This window comes from Mirounga angustirostris, unplaced genomic scaffold (assembly GCF_029215605.1).
Source record: "Mirounga angustirostris isolate CCGP_5_RB_7025 unplaced genomic scaffold, mMirAng1.0.hap1 SCAF_15, whole genome shotgun sequence".
NCBI lineage: Eukaryota > Metazoa > Chordata > Mammalia > Carnivora > Phocidae > Mirounga > Mirounga angustirostris.
Genome location: NW_026991723.1, coordinates 61,197,432 through 61,213,628, shown reverse-complemented (window position 1 = coordinate 61,213,628; position 16,197 = coordinate 61,197,432). Strand labels below are relative to the sequence as shown.

At 52.1% G+C, this 16,197-nt stretch overlaps 2 protein-coding genes across 5 annotated transcripts in view; one reads left to right on the top strand and one right to left on the bottom strand.

Moving 5' to 3' along the window:
• TRMO (tRNA methyltransferase O) overlaps positions 1–16,197 on the top strand; it is a 94,506-nt gene that overhangs the window by 51,807 nt on the left and 26,502 nt on the right. The window lies entirely within an intron of this gene.
• On the bottom strand, positions 8,645–11,376 carry FOXE1 (forkhead box E1). The gene has a single exon (XM_045881989.2). It carries the CDS (start codon positions 11,296–11,298, stop codon positions 10,189–10,191), a length of 1,110 nt encoding a protein of 369 aa, XP_045737945.1. The 5' UTR covers positions 11,299–11,376; the 3' UTR covers positions 8,645–10,188.

Sequence of the window (16,197 nt, the reverse complement as noted above, 5' to 3'; positions counted from 1 at the left end):
CAGCATTTAAACATGGCCGTTTGCTTCATTAGAGTAAACAAGAGAGGGAGTGCTAGCAAGACAGAAGTCACAACCTTTTGTGACCTAATGAAAGGGACCCCCTATGATTTTTGCTGTATCCTGTTCATTAGAAGCAAGCCACTAGGTCCAACCCACACTTACGGGGGCGGGTGGAAACTACACAGGCTGTGAATACTAGGCTAGGGGATCTTTAGGAGCCTTGTCAGAAGCTGCCATCACACTGTGCGACTATATGGAGCAGGTAGGAGGGACGGATGGAGCATGAGACACATGATGCCTGAGATAGCCATTGGTACTCCATCTGGAAGGTGAATATAATAAGTTGTGGACAGAGGGCAAGGGCTTGGGTATTCAGGCTATCCATGGGCACCCTGGGTCTGAGCAACCTATAATATTGGGCCCAGATCTGGGTAGGTACTAGCCCTAAGCCCCTCTAGACCCAGGCTGAGTACTAAGGCACTCATGGATAAAGAAGATGTGGTATATATATACAATGGAACACAGGCAACAACCTCTTCGACCTCAGCCACAGCAACTTCTTCCTAGAAACATCGCCAAAGGCAAGGAAGCAAGGGCAAAAATGAACTATTGGGACTTCATCAAGATACCTTGCTACCAAGCCACGTTCTTAGGTCTGCATACTGTGAGCAATCACTGCAGGCAAGGCACAATGCCAGGCACAGCATTATACCTCCTTTCTACCAAGCCACGTTCTTAGGTCTGCATACTGTGAGCAATCACTGCAGGCAAGGCACAATGCCAGGCACAGCATTATACCTGGGCCAGTAATGCTCTGGGGTATCCATTCATTTGCAAAAATTCATAGTATAACTGCAAGAGCACCAGGTCACAAGTCTAGTGGGATCCACCCTACCTTCCCATGCCTTCTCTTTGGGCTTCAGTTCTTCATGCTATAAAAACAAGTGCAGTAAAACCTCCTGCATCTCACTCACTCGGGGGTTGCTTTGAGGGCTTTAAGAAATAATGACACGGAAGGCCTTGGAAATAAACTATCACACTACAATTATCAAAACCTTTCACATTATGCACTCCCATCCTCATTTCATATTCAGGAGAGGGGGACTCAGACTCAACCAAATGTTATGCTAAAAAGACACAGGAGGCCACCTGATTGCTCCCAGCCACACACATCTACCCAGTGTATAGATGAGACTATTGAAGACAAGAGACTCGCCCAAGATCATACACAAAGTTGGTGGCTATGGATGGGTGAGGCCATGAGTCTTTTGACTTCTAGTGTAGTGCCTCTCTCAGAACCAGGAGCCTTATGATGCAAAGTGTTATCTCTTAGAAGCTGTGGTGCCTGACTGCCCGGCTTCAAACCCTGCTCCCCCTATTTTCTAGTTCGTAGTCAGTATCTACCAGGGGAGCTGTGGAGACTAGAAAGCACCAAACAGTGCCTGCCACGGAGCTCACCGAATATGAGCCATTATCATTGGTATTGGAGAAGGAAGGCAGTGTTGTGTCCATTTTATTGCTAGCGAAGATGAGGCTGAGACTTACCTAGGTGCTGGAGCCAGGACTTGAGCCGGAACTCTTCTGACAAAAGCAGGCAGCCTCTCAGAAAGCAGGAAAGTACCAAACATTGGTAAGACTTGACTGTTATTAATAATACACCATAGACTCCAGGTTCGTTTCATGCATGTGTGTATAATGTAAAGGGGGCATTGGAGGCAGCCCGGGTTTCCTGAGGATGAATTCAGGAGAAAATTTTCAAAATGAGACCTAAAAACCCCTTGCTAAGAAGCGAGGTTTCTGCCAGGACATCAAACTTACAGGGCCAGTCTACCTTGCAGTAATGTTTTGGGAAAGCTGTTTATGTTCATTGTAGTTTGGGATTTGGGTGGAAAGACTGTTTCAGTTCTGGGGTTTTGCTCTCCTATCGGCCCGGCTACAGGCCCAGACGGGCCCCTGTTGGAAGGAAGTCAGCCCTCCTCCCCCCAAGGAGGAAGGGCCCTCCTGTCTGTGGTTGGGCAGCATTGTACTTGCTGGATTCCAGGCTGTCAGTCTCACGGCAGCACTCCCAGGACGCTTAGCCTGTAGATTGTTTTGTTAGGTTTCTCCTACAGTTAATTTGGAAATTACCCAGCTGCCCACAGCCTCTCCCAGGTGTTCTGTAAACTACGGGCCTGATCCTGCAGGCTGCGCCTTGGTGGGACCACTGGTGGCTGGAGCTGGGAGGGTACCATGTCCGTCTGCCATGGTAGGGCACATTCTAAGCAAGAGCCGGTCCCCTTCGTCTTTAGCACTAACCATCCTACCTTGTAGAATCTGAAGCAACCAGATCCACACACTTCACAGACATTATCTTTAAGCCGAACACACCCTGTAGAGATAAGCCAGGGGCGTGTGGAGGATCTACCCCACTCAGAGGCCCAGAGAGACAGGATTTCTCTAGAGCTCCAGTCAAAACCAACAGGCAAGTCTCCCGATTCCCACATCCCAGGAGGAAAAATCCTCAGACATCTGATTCATTTTGCTGTAGACGTGGCTTGAGTCTCTCCCATACAGAGAGTCACATGACCTTGAGCTTGTTTTCTCTTCTTGGACCTCAGTTGCCTCATCTGAAAAAATGCAGCTGAAACCTGCTGCTTTGTGGGGCAGTTGTGAGGATCCAAAGGGATAACGTGTGGAAGTGCTTGGTACACCCTGAACACAGCCACTCTTCCATAATGTCAGGGTTAGAAACAGTCAGCTCTGCCACTGCCCAGTCACTTGGAGCTGGGGAACGGCAATGGCATGAGAGAGCCTCGGACAGGGTCTAAGATGTTAGCTCACTGGGCAACCACAGAAAGTGACCTTCCTTCATCCTTGGTTTCTCCTTCTATAGAATGAGGATGGAACTAGACAACCTTTCAGCTGCAAGCTTATAAGAATAGCAAAGGAAATCTCAAAGGGAATAAACTGAGAATCAGTTTTTCCCCCTGACTCAGAAGGGTCACCCTCTGTATCCGTTAGGATGCATCTGGCTGCAAGTAACAGAAAGCCCAAGGAAAAGCAGCTTAAACTTGGAGGACATTTGTTATCTCAATAGGCACCCAAAGCTATAATAACTCATTCCAGCATAGGTTCTTTCAGCAGCTCAGTAATGTCATCAGGCATGGAGGTTCTTCCCATCTTTCTGCTCCTCCGTCCTCAGCAGGTTAATTTGTTCTCATGGGCTGGCACCCTCCGGGTCCAAAGTGGTGACCGCACTTCCAGGCGTCACGTTCAAACAATAGTCTGAGAAAGAAAAAGACTGTTTCTCTTCCCTGTCTCTTTCTCAGAACAAAGAAATGTTCCTCAGAAGCCCTCAGTACACTTTTCTGGGTATCTCATTGGCTTGGAAAGTATCCTGTGGCCATTTCTAAGTAATTCCTGGCAAGAGTGATGGAATTATCACCATGGTTACTGTAGACAAATCCACACTGAACCCATGGGTACTCCAAGCAGTAAGACTTCCCCGAAAACACATGACCAACTGAAACCTGGACAAAATCAGAGTCTTATGAGCAAAGAAGGGGGAAGTTTGCTGGGTAGATGACTAGCTGTGTCTGGTACACTTTCTTGAATATGGCAGAAAGAAGGTGTACTGTTGTATTTCTTTCCAGAGTTTCCGCTGTGTGGTTGTTTTCAACATGTTCCACTTGACTGCTCGTATTAAACCTAATGTTCCCCTGGTGTAAGAGACCCTTCACAGGACTGCTCATGGACATGCCATGCTTCCGCTCTCAGCCCCTCCCTGGTCCTGAGGTCTGGACCTCTGTGAGAGAGTGAGCTGATCTGTGGCTGTTTGATCTGGGGCACACACTGGCTGCTGGCAGGGGAGTGTCTGAGGGGAGCAGTGGAGGGAGCAGGGAGCCCTGTCGGGAGGCTGGTACTGTAATTGAAGAGAGAGAGGACAGAGGCTCCTACTGGGTTGGTGGCCTTAGAAGTCCTGAGGTAGCATGAGATTAAGAGGTAGTGGTCAGAACAAATTCATGATGATAGGAACACAGAGGGGTGTCTGGGGAACAGCAATGGGTGGGTTGGCTGGAGCCTAGAGGTGCAGGAAGGGTAGCTATTGGAGGAGAGGCTGGGAAAGGGGTTGGCATAGGTATCATGGAGGGTCCTGAGTGCCAGGTGAGGAGTTTGGGGTTTCTGCTGTGGACGTCAAGAGCCTTTTCCCAAAGGACTAAAGTTTGGCTTCAGGAAGTGAAGCTGGTGGTGGGGGCAGAATGGAGGGGAAGAGGCAGGAACGCCCATGCGGAGGCCCTGGCTGGCTGCTGGGGAGGGTAGAGGGAGAGTTAGGCCCTATGAGGCTGTGGTTCTCACACTTTATCTCTTGATTGCTGAGTGCCTCCGTGCCTGAAAAACCATGAGGCTTGGCTCTGCCCACACTCCTGGGAGAAGCCGCTCCAGGTTCTCAGATAGCAAGATAAGCTGGTGCTCTACACCAAGACTGAGATCCACCCTGATTCTGGCTTCCCAATCTCTTCCTCACCTTGGGAGGGGCTGACAGTTGATCCCTGGGCCTCCCAGCCTACGTGCTTCTGCACCTGGTTAACTCTGGGCTGAGCTGGAAATCTGAGCCTCAGCTCAGAAGAGGGGTTGTGGGCCTGGCAGAGGGGCTTAGGGAGCTCCGTAGGGAGCAGTCATCCTATCCTGAGGTGGAGTAACAAAGGCCATTCCAGGAGCTCTGCAAAGGCCAGCTTTGGCCTCAGCTGGGGAGAGAAGATGCCAGAGAGAGGGCAGGGACAGACCGGACACCAAACTTGATAAAGGAACTCCTATCCTCCCTTGCCCTACCTGTCCGCACCATTTTTTCTTCAGTTCAGTTTTTGATTTAGTTCACTGCTCAGTTTAGGCTGAGAAGCACCAGCCACACTGCTTTCCCTCTAGGTAGTTCTAAGCTATGTATTTAACCCATGCCAACCCAGTTTACCAGTTCATCCAGTGGAGGCCCTAACAGTGGACTGCCGAGGTGCAGTCCACCCCAACCCCCAGCTCCCACCTTTGTCACACCCCCATCTGATTACTTCCATCTCCACATTGCCTTTTATTAAGATGATAATCAAATGCTATCCCCCTTGGGGGAGGCATAGGTTCTAGTCCTGCTTGGACACTTACAGCTCTGAGAGCTTGGGTAAGTCATGTGCTCTTTTTTTAGCTCTCTAGAAGCTCTACATACACTCACGGTATTCCTCTTATTGAGAACGCCTGTGAGCATTGAGGTGAGAGTCCTGGTTCTCCCAGTGAGTTGGTATATGATCCTGGGCTCCATCCAGCCCCATTCTTCATGAGACATGCCCTCTGTCTGAACTGCTTTTCGTCAGGGACATTTTTTCCTTAGTTACCAGGAGTCAGCTCTTCTCAGGAACAAAATGAGCATGGGAACCAAATTCTCCTGAAAGGTGTGTATTTGAGGCAGGACAGGATTCATTAGAGTGTCCAGGATCTTAGGCTGTCCAAGGGACACTTAGAAGCTCTACTAGAGGATCCGTTGGCCAGGACAGACTCAGAGATGGGGGCTCCTTCCTGCTGGCTGCTGTGTCCCAAGAAGAGAGCATTCTTTTTCTCCTAAACTCCCAACTACCCCCAGATTTGGGGCTGGAGCTGAGGGAACAGAGGCCGAGTTTATTCTATACTTGGGCAATGACTGCTGCTTAGGGAGGGTATAGAGACCAGAACCCAAGATCTCCAAAGCACCTCAGCTAGGAGTCAGGAGCCTGGGTTCCTTCCCTGGCTCTGGCACCCCAGCTTTCAAGATGCTTTCAGGTATACCCTCATTGAATGCCATGTCACAGTTCACCCATAAGGCTGGGGACATGAGGTGAGACGCACTGTAGGGTTCTAGAGCTAGATTCCAAGACTCGGAAAGTACACCCCGGGGAGGAGATGAAGTGAGATGAAGTGCTGCACCCCCTCCTTCCCCCCTCGCAGCCCAGCCCTCTCCTCTGGGCAGCCAGAGCCTCAAAGTAGCACTGTATCCCTGGTTGGGGCTCTTGGTCAGAAACCTGACTCCTGGAAGTTACTCTGGGATCTGGAGGCTCCTGGAAGTTACTCTGGGGTCTCTGATCTCGACAACATAACACATTTTTCTCATTTCTCTAAATTTCTCCCTCTTTGCCTAGGGCATATGAATCACCTGAGGGTCTTGCTGAAATGCAGGTTCTGGTCCAAAGATCTCGGGTAGGGCCTGAGATTCTGCATTTGTAGTGAGCTCCCAGGGGATGTCCATGCAGCTGGTCTATGGCCCACACTTGCAGTTGCAAGTCTTCAGTCTCTTTTGTTAGACAACAAAAATGGGGGAGAAAAAAAAAGATGGGGAGCGCATCCTGGCCCTTGCATCCGGGATTCAAGTGACCCAGAAGTGACCCAAGTGACCCAGAACAGAGAAGTTCAAGAATGTGAGAGTAAAAGGGACCTGCCACCTAGTTTTGTAGATGGTAAAAATGAGGCCTACTCAGTGCAGGAAGGAGCTTGTTCAAGATCTCACAGCCTTTCAGTGCAAAAGTTGATACTTAGGCCTCCTGTATAGGAAAAATAAAAAGGAAAACTAGAAGATACTCATTGAGGTGTTTGCTGTGCTTTCTCTGGGCAAACCATGGATTCCTTTGATTTTTTTCTTTCTAACTTGTTTTTTGTTTGTTTTGTTTTCTTTTCTTTTACAATGAAGATGTACCAATTTTTGTAATAAAAACATTTAATAAAAGAAAATTCTCACAAAGTTTTTAGTAAATGAGATTTTGTTTATGAACTGTGCTGGGTAAACTGTAACAATACATCAGCTTCATGTCATGGGTGTGTAATTCAGCTTAAACTATCCCGAATTTATTTCAACGACGTTACTCTTTACTCCTCTGGGCACACGAATCACGGAGATGGGGAAGAAGGCCAAAGCCGGTTACCACCCACAACCACCGCTAGCAGCTTCCTGCTCCCCTTCGCCTCTGTGTCGGGACACTTCCCCCAAACACTGGCCGCGGGAATCTTTCCCCTTAAACTGGGGGAAAAGTTTCCCTAATCCGTTTTCGTAGTAAACGACCTCAGGCCAAGTCTGCTTTTGTTGCTGGTTTCCTAAGCTTAATTGCAAGCAAAGTTAATTTGAAAGAAAATAAATGTTACAGCTCTGGGGCGAATTCTAATGAGCCTTGGGCAATTAGGGAAGAACGCATCTAATTACCCACAGCCCAGGGGCGCCTGCACACGACGCTGGGAGTGCAGGGCCCAGAGAATGGCAAACGATTTTTCTAATTTCACAATAGGAAGAAGAAAAAATAAAGAGAAACGCACCTCCCGTTTCTGAGCCCCCAGATGGGGGAACAGGGAGGTTCTGTTCCACGGTTTGGGGATTCTTAGAGTTGGAATGTTCCAAGACGCTGCAGTGAAATGTTCTCAAGATCTAGAGTCCCGCGGACTGCAGGGTCTGCCCGCGACCCCGTCTGCGCAGCGTCCGTTCCAGGCAGGCCGGGTGGCGCTCGAGCTTCGGTGTCCGAGGCCCACGAGAGGCGGAGAAGCGCTGACGCTCTGTCTTCAACCCCTTGATCCCAACCAACCCTTGCGCGTCTCCCAGTCTCTCCCGGCTGGCTCCGGCTGCACACACCCAGTTCCCTGCTCCCGGTGTCCTCCCTCTCCGGGCACAAACCCTCTTCTCGGGCATAATCTCACCTGATGTCCTAGTTGACAAAGGGCGGAAGGGGGGAGAAGACGCATTCACTTTCCCACCCCATCTTTCTCGCTCCCGGAGCTATACCGCGACGCTCCAGGAGGCTTCGGGATATGGTGGCGCTTTCAAAATTAAAGCCTCTCCTCCCTCCTGTGCCCAGCACTTTATAATTCACAAAGCGCTTTTCATCTCTCTTGTCTCCTTTAACTTAAGGAGGACTCTCTCAGGTGAGGGTCACAAATTCCCATTAACAAATTGGACAGTGGAGAAAAAGGGACTTAAGGTTAATGGCCAAAGCACTGGTCTTGGTAACTAAAAAAACAAAGGGTCAACTCCTGCACTAACTGGCATATAGACCACCCTTCCCCAGCCCAAATACCACAGCTGGGCTCTTGCCAGCCAAGGACAAAACTCCTGGGTGGAGGGCTCTCAATATTCCGGCTACTGCCAACTAGGCAAAGCATCTTGACTTCTGGGCTGGGAGAGCCAGACTGTCGAGCTGCACATGGAGAACCTTTGAATTTCATACCTGCGATGGAGATTAGAGAGGCCCAACACCTAGACTTTCGCAAGGTTCAGGCTGGAACCTGGACCCACTGGCAGCAAGGTCAGCGCTCCAGCTGCCTCCTGCCTCCAAATGGTCATTTACCATCACTGAAGTCAGGAAGGGCCAGCATCTAGACCTGTAGAGTCCAATACAGTAGCCATCAGCCACAAACTGCTACTGAGCACTTGGCATGTGGCTAGTCCAAATTTAGATGAGCTGCAAGTGTAAATGCACTCCAGATTTTGGAGATTTAGTATAAAAAAAGTAAAATATCTCCACAATTTATATACTGATTTGATGTTCAAGTGATAGTTTGGATATATCGGGTTAAATACAATATATTAATCTCAACTGTTTTTTTATTTTATTAATATGGCTACTGGAAAATTTTAAATTACACATGTAGTTTGCATTATGTTTCTATTGGACAGTACTGATTTAGACAAATACCCGTCTGGGCGGAATCACATTCACATGTCTTTGTGAACAAGATAGAGCAATTCCCAAAATTAAAAATAAAAATTACGAATGGTTTTCAGTCTTCTTTCTCACACAACCCCCACCCCTTCCCTAGCAAGTTAACTACACAGAAAGGGGCTGAGTTTCTCTTGCCAGAACTCACTTGATCAAAGATTTTTATTAAAACAGTTCGTCAGAACCCTTGGGTTTATCTGAAAGCTGCACACCGCGCCTCTGGAGTATTTAACACTGGAAATGTTCACTCCAGAATAAAAACTTACAAGATCTCTCAAGAGAACAGTGGGAAAGTGGTTGGACTTTCTCTGATTTTGGTCAGCTTGATGCTTACAAATGGATACAAAACAAAGTGAAAAATCCAGTTTCTTTCTAAAGCTTACTTCACTGACAGTCCCAATTATTTTTTCTCTTTCCTTTTCACAAGGCAGAGGGTGCCAGGGGTGGAAGAGCTAGCTCCACCAACTAAAAGCTGTCACCAAAGGGATCCCCTGAGTCCTGTGGTCTCTTTGAATTTTAGTTTGCCAATTTGGTCCAGGGTTGCTTAATGAAAAGAAACAGTGGCCAGTGGACAAATTTATTTTTACCTGCCTCATTGGAAAACCAAATTTATGACCTAGCAGTAACAGCTACCAAATGATCAGCACATTATGCTCAAAAGATTCAAGAAATTATAATATAATTGCTGCCTGGAACCAATCCAGAGACTTTAGGTTAGGCGCTTGCCATGAGCTCTGTTCTTGGGAATAGGGTTAGGCCCTGGGTGGCCCACCGATGCTGCCAAATATGCAGGGCGGCATCTAGGACGATGGGGCCCTTAAAGATCACACGGGAGTCGAATCCTGCAGCCCTCTTGTCTAACACATGGGGAAACTGGGAGTGTGGGCCATGAGACTAAGTCACACTAGAGCTGAGGCACTCACGGTCCAGACTAAGAGCCAGGTCTGCAGTTCTCAGAGGCAGGGAAAACCAGCCCCAGGTCAAACGGAGCAGAGAGATTTCCCCCATTTTGTTTTGGTGTTTGTTAAAGGAGGGAGGCTACTTCTTTTGCAAACTCATTCTCCGCACCTTAAGGAAGGTGCTACTGGAGCCGTTTGTTGTAGTAACCTAATCAAAGGCACAAGAGGCAGAACCGTGTAAAAAGCCCAGAGTTTCTTCCAATACAGGGAAGAGTGAAGGCGTGATTCCCCACAATGTGGATCCTAGACTCTGTGGGCACTACGCTGCGCCCCCATTATCGCCAAGGACCCTCCCCATGGAATGTCAGAAACGCATGTCCTTTGGAGCTTCGCCTTGAGGGTCCTTTGTCCCAGTCCGTGGGCCACCGCAGCCCCTCCCCACCTCCTCCCGCTTCCAAAGCGAACCGGGTGTGTATGTGGTGCACCGGTCCCTTCCACGTGGCTCTCAATCCTCTCTCCAGTTCTGTTCTCAGGTCTCGGGGAAACTCAGTTCGTGTGGACAGCCGAGGTATCTAGGAATTTTCGACTGTATGCTGGGTTCACATGGCGGACACATATCGATCCACACCGCCAGGATAGGCAGTCGCGTGGCGAGCATGGTAGGTGCCTCCACTGCCCCCTCCGAGCTGCCCACCAGGATTATAGCAGGGCCCCAGAGCTCCGAACTGGCCGGGCGATGTGCGCCCATAGAAGTCCACTGCGGCTTCGACGCCCCCACTGCTGCCACCCGCGGAGGGCGAGGCGGGCCCCGCCAACCGGCCAGCCGCCGCAAAGAGGGCACTGCCCGCCCCTTGCGGGTACGCGCCATCCGGGCCCGCGTAGGCGGCCGCATAGGCGGAGGGGTTGGCAGGTCGGGCCCCAGCGCAGCCGGCAGGCTGGTAGCCGGTGGAGGCGGCGGAAGCGCCGCCCGAGGCAAAGGCGCAGGAACCCGCGGGCCCCGACGGCGCGGGGCCCAGTTCAGGACTGAGCGGCCGCTCAGGCACCAGGCCGAAGACCCGGCACGGTCCTGGCGACGCAGCGGGGTAGTAGACCGGGGGCGGCGGGGCGAGCGACGGCGGGGCATAGCCTGCGTAGACGGCGCCCGGGTAAGGCGGGCGGGCAGCGGGCACCGCGCCCGGGAAGATGGCGGCGGCGGCGGCGGCGGCAGCGGCGGCGGCGGCGGCCGCGTCGTGCATGTAGGCTGGGTAAGTGGAGAGGTCCGAGCGCTTGAAGCGCTTGCGGCGGCGCAAGAAGCTGCCGCTCTCGAACATGTCCTCGGCGTTGGGGTCGAGCGCCCAGTAGTTGCCCTTGCCTGGGCGGCCGGCCTCGCGCGGGATCTTGAGGAAGCAGTCGTTTAGCGTCAGATTGTGGCGGATGCTGTTCTGCCACTTTTTGGGGTTGTCGCGGTAGAAGGGGAAACGCTCCGTAATGAACTTGTAGATGCCGCCCAGCGTGAGGCGGCGCTCCGGCGCGTGCGCGATGGCCATGGCAATAAGCGCAATGTAGCTGTAGGGTGGCTTTCCGCGCTGCAGGGGGCGCTTCCGCCGACGCCCGCCCGCGCCGCGACCCGCGGCCTCCGCCGGGACGCCGGGCCCAGCCTCACCGCGCTCCTCCTTCACGGCCGCCAGCGCCTCCGTCTGTGGCGGCGGCGGCCGGCTCTCAGCCGTCATGGCGCAGCCGTCCCGCGTCCCGGGGTGTCCCCGCCGCCCGCTGCTGTCGAGGGGCGGGAGCGGGCTTGGAAGGCTGTGGGGCTGGGCTGCAGGGCCAAGGGAGCGGGCGCTGGGCCCCACTGCGGAGAGCTCTGGGAGTCCTCGCGGGCTGGCACTCGGAGCACAGCTTCCCCAGCAGGGGTGCTCCGGAGGCTTGCTGCCCTCGGTTTCCGGGCTGGCTCAGTGCAGACAGAGGCTCAGGAGTGTCCCGCCCACCGACGGCTCTGCTCGTGTTCTGGAGCTCGAGGCCAGGCGCCGGCAGCGCTGTTGGGACCGGGACTAGGTCCCGGTCGCGGGCTGAAGGGCCCTTTGCGCGCTGGTGCCAGACGGTCGAGCAAGCGGTCCTGGAGCTGGGGCGCCCGCAGCTGGTCTGTGCTTCCCGCTGATCTGAGGCTAACCGTCGAGGTCGTGCGCCCAGAGGAGGCTCCGGGCCCGAAAGCCTGAAGCGAGGGCAGTTAGTACAGGCGTGGGGCACTCCGGTGGGGGCTGCCTAGGCTGCGCCTCTGCGGCCCAGCCTGCGGAGGGCAAGGAGGCGAAGTGCAGGAGTGGTGCGGGCCAGGCGGGTGGGCCGGCGACTGTTCCTCTCTTCAGCGTTGGCCTGCGGCCGCCGAAACTACAACTGAGACGCTCCCTAGCACACACCCGGACCGGCTCCTCCCTCCGCCGGCTTCTCCTCCTTAAAGGCGCCAGGAAGCTTGGGGCGGCGCCCCGTGCCCGCCCGCCCCCCGACTGCCCGCCCCCTGGGTCCGGGCTCACCTCCGCAGGTGGGAGCAGCTGTGGAGGCGCGGCGGGAGCTCCACAACGTCAGAGCGGGGAGGGCTCTCGGAGATCGCCGGGGCTGGCCTCCCCTGCGCGCCGACGGGGGTACTGAGGCCTGGAGAGGCCAGGGACTGACTCGGGAGACCTTGGCGCGGGAAGTCAGCGCTTCTGGACTTTACCAGCCTTTGCAGAGCGCTGGGACCCGCAGGTGAAAAGGACCGGCTCGCTTCACTTTTTTTTTTGTCGGGAAAGGGTGAGAAATGGCCGAGGGGGCGCTTGGTTCTTGTGGGGGCAGGGCATGGGGAAGGGAGAAGACCTTACAGTTGGCTGGCTCTTAAGTTATTTCAAGGATGCTTTTCAAACCCCAGTCAAAGCTGCCTTGCCCATTGCCCATCCAGTCCCTCATCTTTCAGACGAGGATTCCTAGGCCCGATAGGGGAGGTGACTTGCCCTAGCCTCACCTCTGCAGCTTAACGGAGCCTCACACCTGCGTCTCTGTCAGGACTGCGCTTCGCCTGCTCTGTGCCGGAGGCAGCCACTTTCTCTCTTTGGGTCCCAGGTTTCTCGACTGCACGGAGGGTTTGCACCTCGAGAGACCTTCCGTTGCCAATATTTAGGGAAAGCTCCCTCCCCATCACCTGTCTTTGGGTGACCCGGGACCCCTGTATATAGCGGAAAGTGGCGCACAGCTTAAAGAGGATGAAGGCTAGGCTTCTGTTCTCTCGTGGTAACCTCCTCCTCCAGTTCGCTCCAAGTGGCTCCCAGAACCCCCAGGGGCAGCCGAGCAGCCCCTTCCCGCAGAGGGCGCAAGGGCTGCGAGAGGCTGGGACCGAAGTATGGGCGCTCCAGGAGGGCGCGTCTCCCGGGGAAGGGGCGGGCAGAGGGGATCCGTTTGCTTCGCGGGTGTCCGGTTTCTAAATTCGTTTCCGGCCATACTCCAAGGCGGGACCCCCGGCCTCACCCGAGACGCCCTGCTAGTCTGGGTTCGCTTTGTGGTCTTGCGCAGGGAGACCTTGGGCCTGTCCTTTCTCTGAAGCAAGGCCTCAATTTTCTGCTCTGTGAATTGGGGGCGGGAGGGCAGATGCGTATCTCGCAGCCCTTTCTGCCTTTAGGAATCCGGGCCTTGGAGCCGACTCCAGAGATTCCAGCCGAGGTGCAGATTTGCGCGGCGCTGTGGATGTAGGGCGAGGCGGAGCGAGTCTCAAGAGCGCGGGCGGCAGGGCCTTCAGGGATTTTAGCCGCGTCCTTCGTGGCGGCGAGCTCACTGTAGGTTCCGCCCCGCCGAGCATTGGGGCAACTAACTGCCTTCGGTAGAAAGAGGCAGAGAACCCAGATCCTCGCTCCGCCGACCCGGGTCTGGAAGCAGTTGCAAGGTTTGCATGAAGACCTTCCTCAGCGGATGGGTGCTTGAACGACTGGAGAGGGGCTTTTTCACTCGTTCAGCAAAACTTTCAGTTTCCTTCTTCCAAAGTAAAGAAATTGCGAAAATCCAGATTTCACCCTGTTATGTTTTTGCAAAAGGAAAAAAAAATGTTTAAATTTCTTTTAATTTAGCCAGATTACATCATGGCAGTCTTTCAGTGCTGGATTTTGTGGTTCTCTGTATTTCCAAAATTCTAAGATTCAGATTTCCAAATTTTTAATTTTGGATCACTATTCTAACAAGTTTTCATAAATCAAATAATGCGATTCTGTAATTCTAAGAGTCCATGACCAGAAGTCTAAATTCTTCGACTGTAATTATATTCCTATGACTTTACGCTTCTGGTCAAAATGTGAAAGTGAATTCCTCATATTTTGAGATGCTGGGGACTAAGATTCTATGCCTGAAAATATGATGCCACTACTGGGAACTGCAGCTTCCTTGGTTTTTAGATATTTTCACAGCTCTGAGGTATATATTACTTAATTTTAATTCCTTTCCAGGAATGTCTGATTAGAAGATTTGGGTCGCATAAATGTACTCCTCTCTTCTTCCTTAATTCCAAAATGTTGGTACTGGAGCCACTCTTCTGTAACGCGAAGACTCTAATTCTGATAATTCTTACAATAGTCGTGAACGTATGCTTTAATGATTGGTCCCATGACTTTATGATTCTTTACTTTTAAGCTCCAATGATTATGGTTAGAAGCCTCATGTCTCAGGGTTTCTTGATCCTCAATGTTTTGTGTTATGAACCCATTCTTCTAGAATTCTGATTCCTTTTTCTCAGACTTTGCTGCTACAGAGCTGCACCTGTGCATCAGACCAAGCATTAGCATCCTGAGATTATTAATTCCTAAGGTCAAGATTTTCATGAACAAAGCGTCCTAAAGATTCTATTCCATAGATGTTTTATTCTAAGAATACATTTCAAAATTCTGTACTTTGAAGATTCTATAAATCCATGATGCAAAATTTGAAGTAAATGATTTGATGAATGAACTGGGACAGTTTACCGTTTGGATCAAAACTATGCAAATAGATTCCTCTCCATGCCAGGGCATTTCTTTGCTTTTCTCTGGTCAAGTCCTCCCTCTTCTCTGGTGCAGTGTTCCTTAACATTTGTGGGGGTAGCAGATGCCACTGAGAACCATTTGAAAGCCATAGAGTGGGTTCCAGCCCCTGGGAGATTATTCTCCTAGTTTAGCAGGGGTCGGTTGGTGTTGATGTGGGCAGGTGCTGGGTGATTTCCATCTCCTTTGCACCTGCTTCCAGCCCTGAACATATCCCCAGCATAGACCTTTGGAAAAACCTATTTTATGTTCAATTTTTAGGCAGAGGGGAGGAATGCTGGTGATCTGTAGAAAACCTTGCCGCTCTTCTCCCAACAACTACTTTCCTGAGTTTTGAACTGCCCTCAGCTTTGAAGTGCTCTTAGAGAGTTCGTAAATATAAAGGAGGGGATCCATGGAGTTATGGGAAATTCCTCCATATCCCTTGACCCAGATGCCCTTCATGCAGATGCAAAGGTAACTAACTCTTCTCCCTAATGAAATCTTGGAAATACAAGTTGGAAGGAAACTGGGCCCAGATTGCCAAAGGGACTTGCTTAAAGTCTTGCAGAGGAGGTTCTGTGCTGAAAGGGAAATTCGGGTCTTGGGCTCCTTACCTTCTGGGCCCACAGCCTCTTTACCTTTTCCTGAGCTCTCAGAGCCTCAGTTGTGCTTACTGGCCTGGGCTGGGTCACTCTCTTTACCAAGTGACAGTGGAAACTCCAGACCCCGATGCTTGCAAATCAGATCCAAGAATCTTGGGACAGCGGGAACACAGTGAGCTCTCTTTGGTTTACTCTGGGACAATCGGTCATGATCAGCAGGCTGTATGGCTTCAGAGAGCATCAGACAAAACACTGCCGCAGAGGGGGTCCCGTGTCACAGTGAGCCCAGCCAAGGAGAGTTGCAGTGCTGCTGAGTGAGAGCTGTGACTACAGCTAGCTCATTACTGGCCCAGCGACCTTGAGCCATCTGCCTCTCTTTAAGACCTCAGTTTCCCCATCTGTGAAGTAGGGGATCCCCTACCTGTCGCCCCTCTTCCAGAGAGTCGAAAGAATGGAGCAGGACGCATCGCTGACCCGTGATTGTTTTCTTGCTTTTAAATTGTTTTCAGGGCGAAACTTGAACCGTGGGGGGCGGGGGGTGGGGGAGCTGCTGGGGGAAAGTCAAGTCGTTCTCACTCCTGGGCGGAGATAAGACACCTCGAAGAAGTAGCGGTTGATTAAAATGTTTTCTGCAGCTTCGCCCAGGATTTTAAGATTTTGAGGGCCTTCGGGTGTGGCCTTTTTCCGTGAGTAGCCTGGCTCAGGAACCCCCGGAGCTCGGTCGGGGCCACACGGCTTTGAGCGCTTCTTGCCAGTGGTTCACTTAAACGCCCTGAACGCAGAATTCTGGTCACTCTCGGAGACAGATTGCAGGAACTAGGGCCCAGAGGGGTGCCTTCTGCTTCCTGCCACCCTGCTTGGGCTAGCACTCAACCAGCTTCCCGGCTCCCCGCGAGGAAGCGCCTCTCGTCTTTCTGGCTCCCAATCCCTGCTCCGGAGTCTTCTCCCAACCCTTCCCGCGAGTCCCTGGAGCCGGGAACTCCGGAGCCGACTCAGACATCCAGGAGGTGTGCGGCGCGGC

Excerpts from the sequence above, each read along its gene's own strand:
- FOXE1 (XM_045881989.2), bottom strand. The coding sequence starts at position 11,298 with ATGACGGCTGAGAGCCGGCCGCCGCCGCCACAGACGGAGGCGCTGGCG.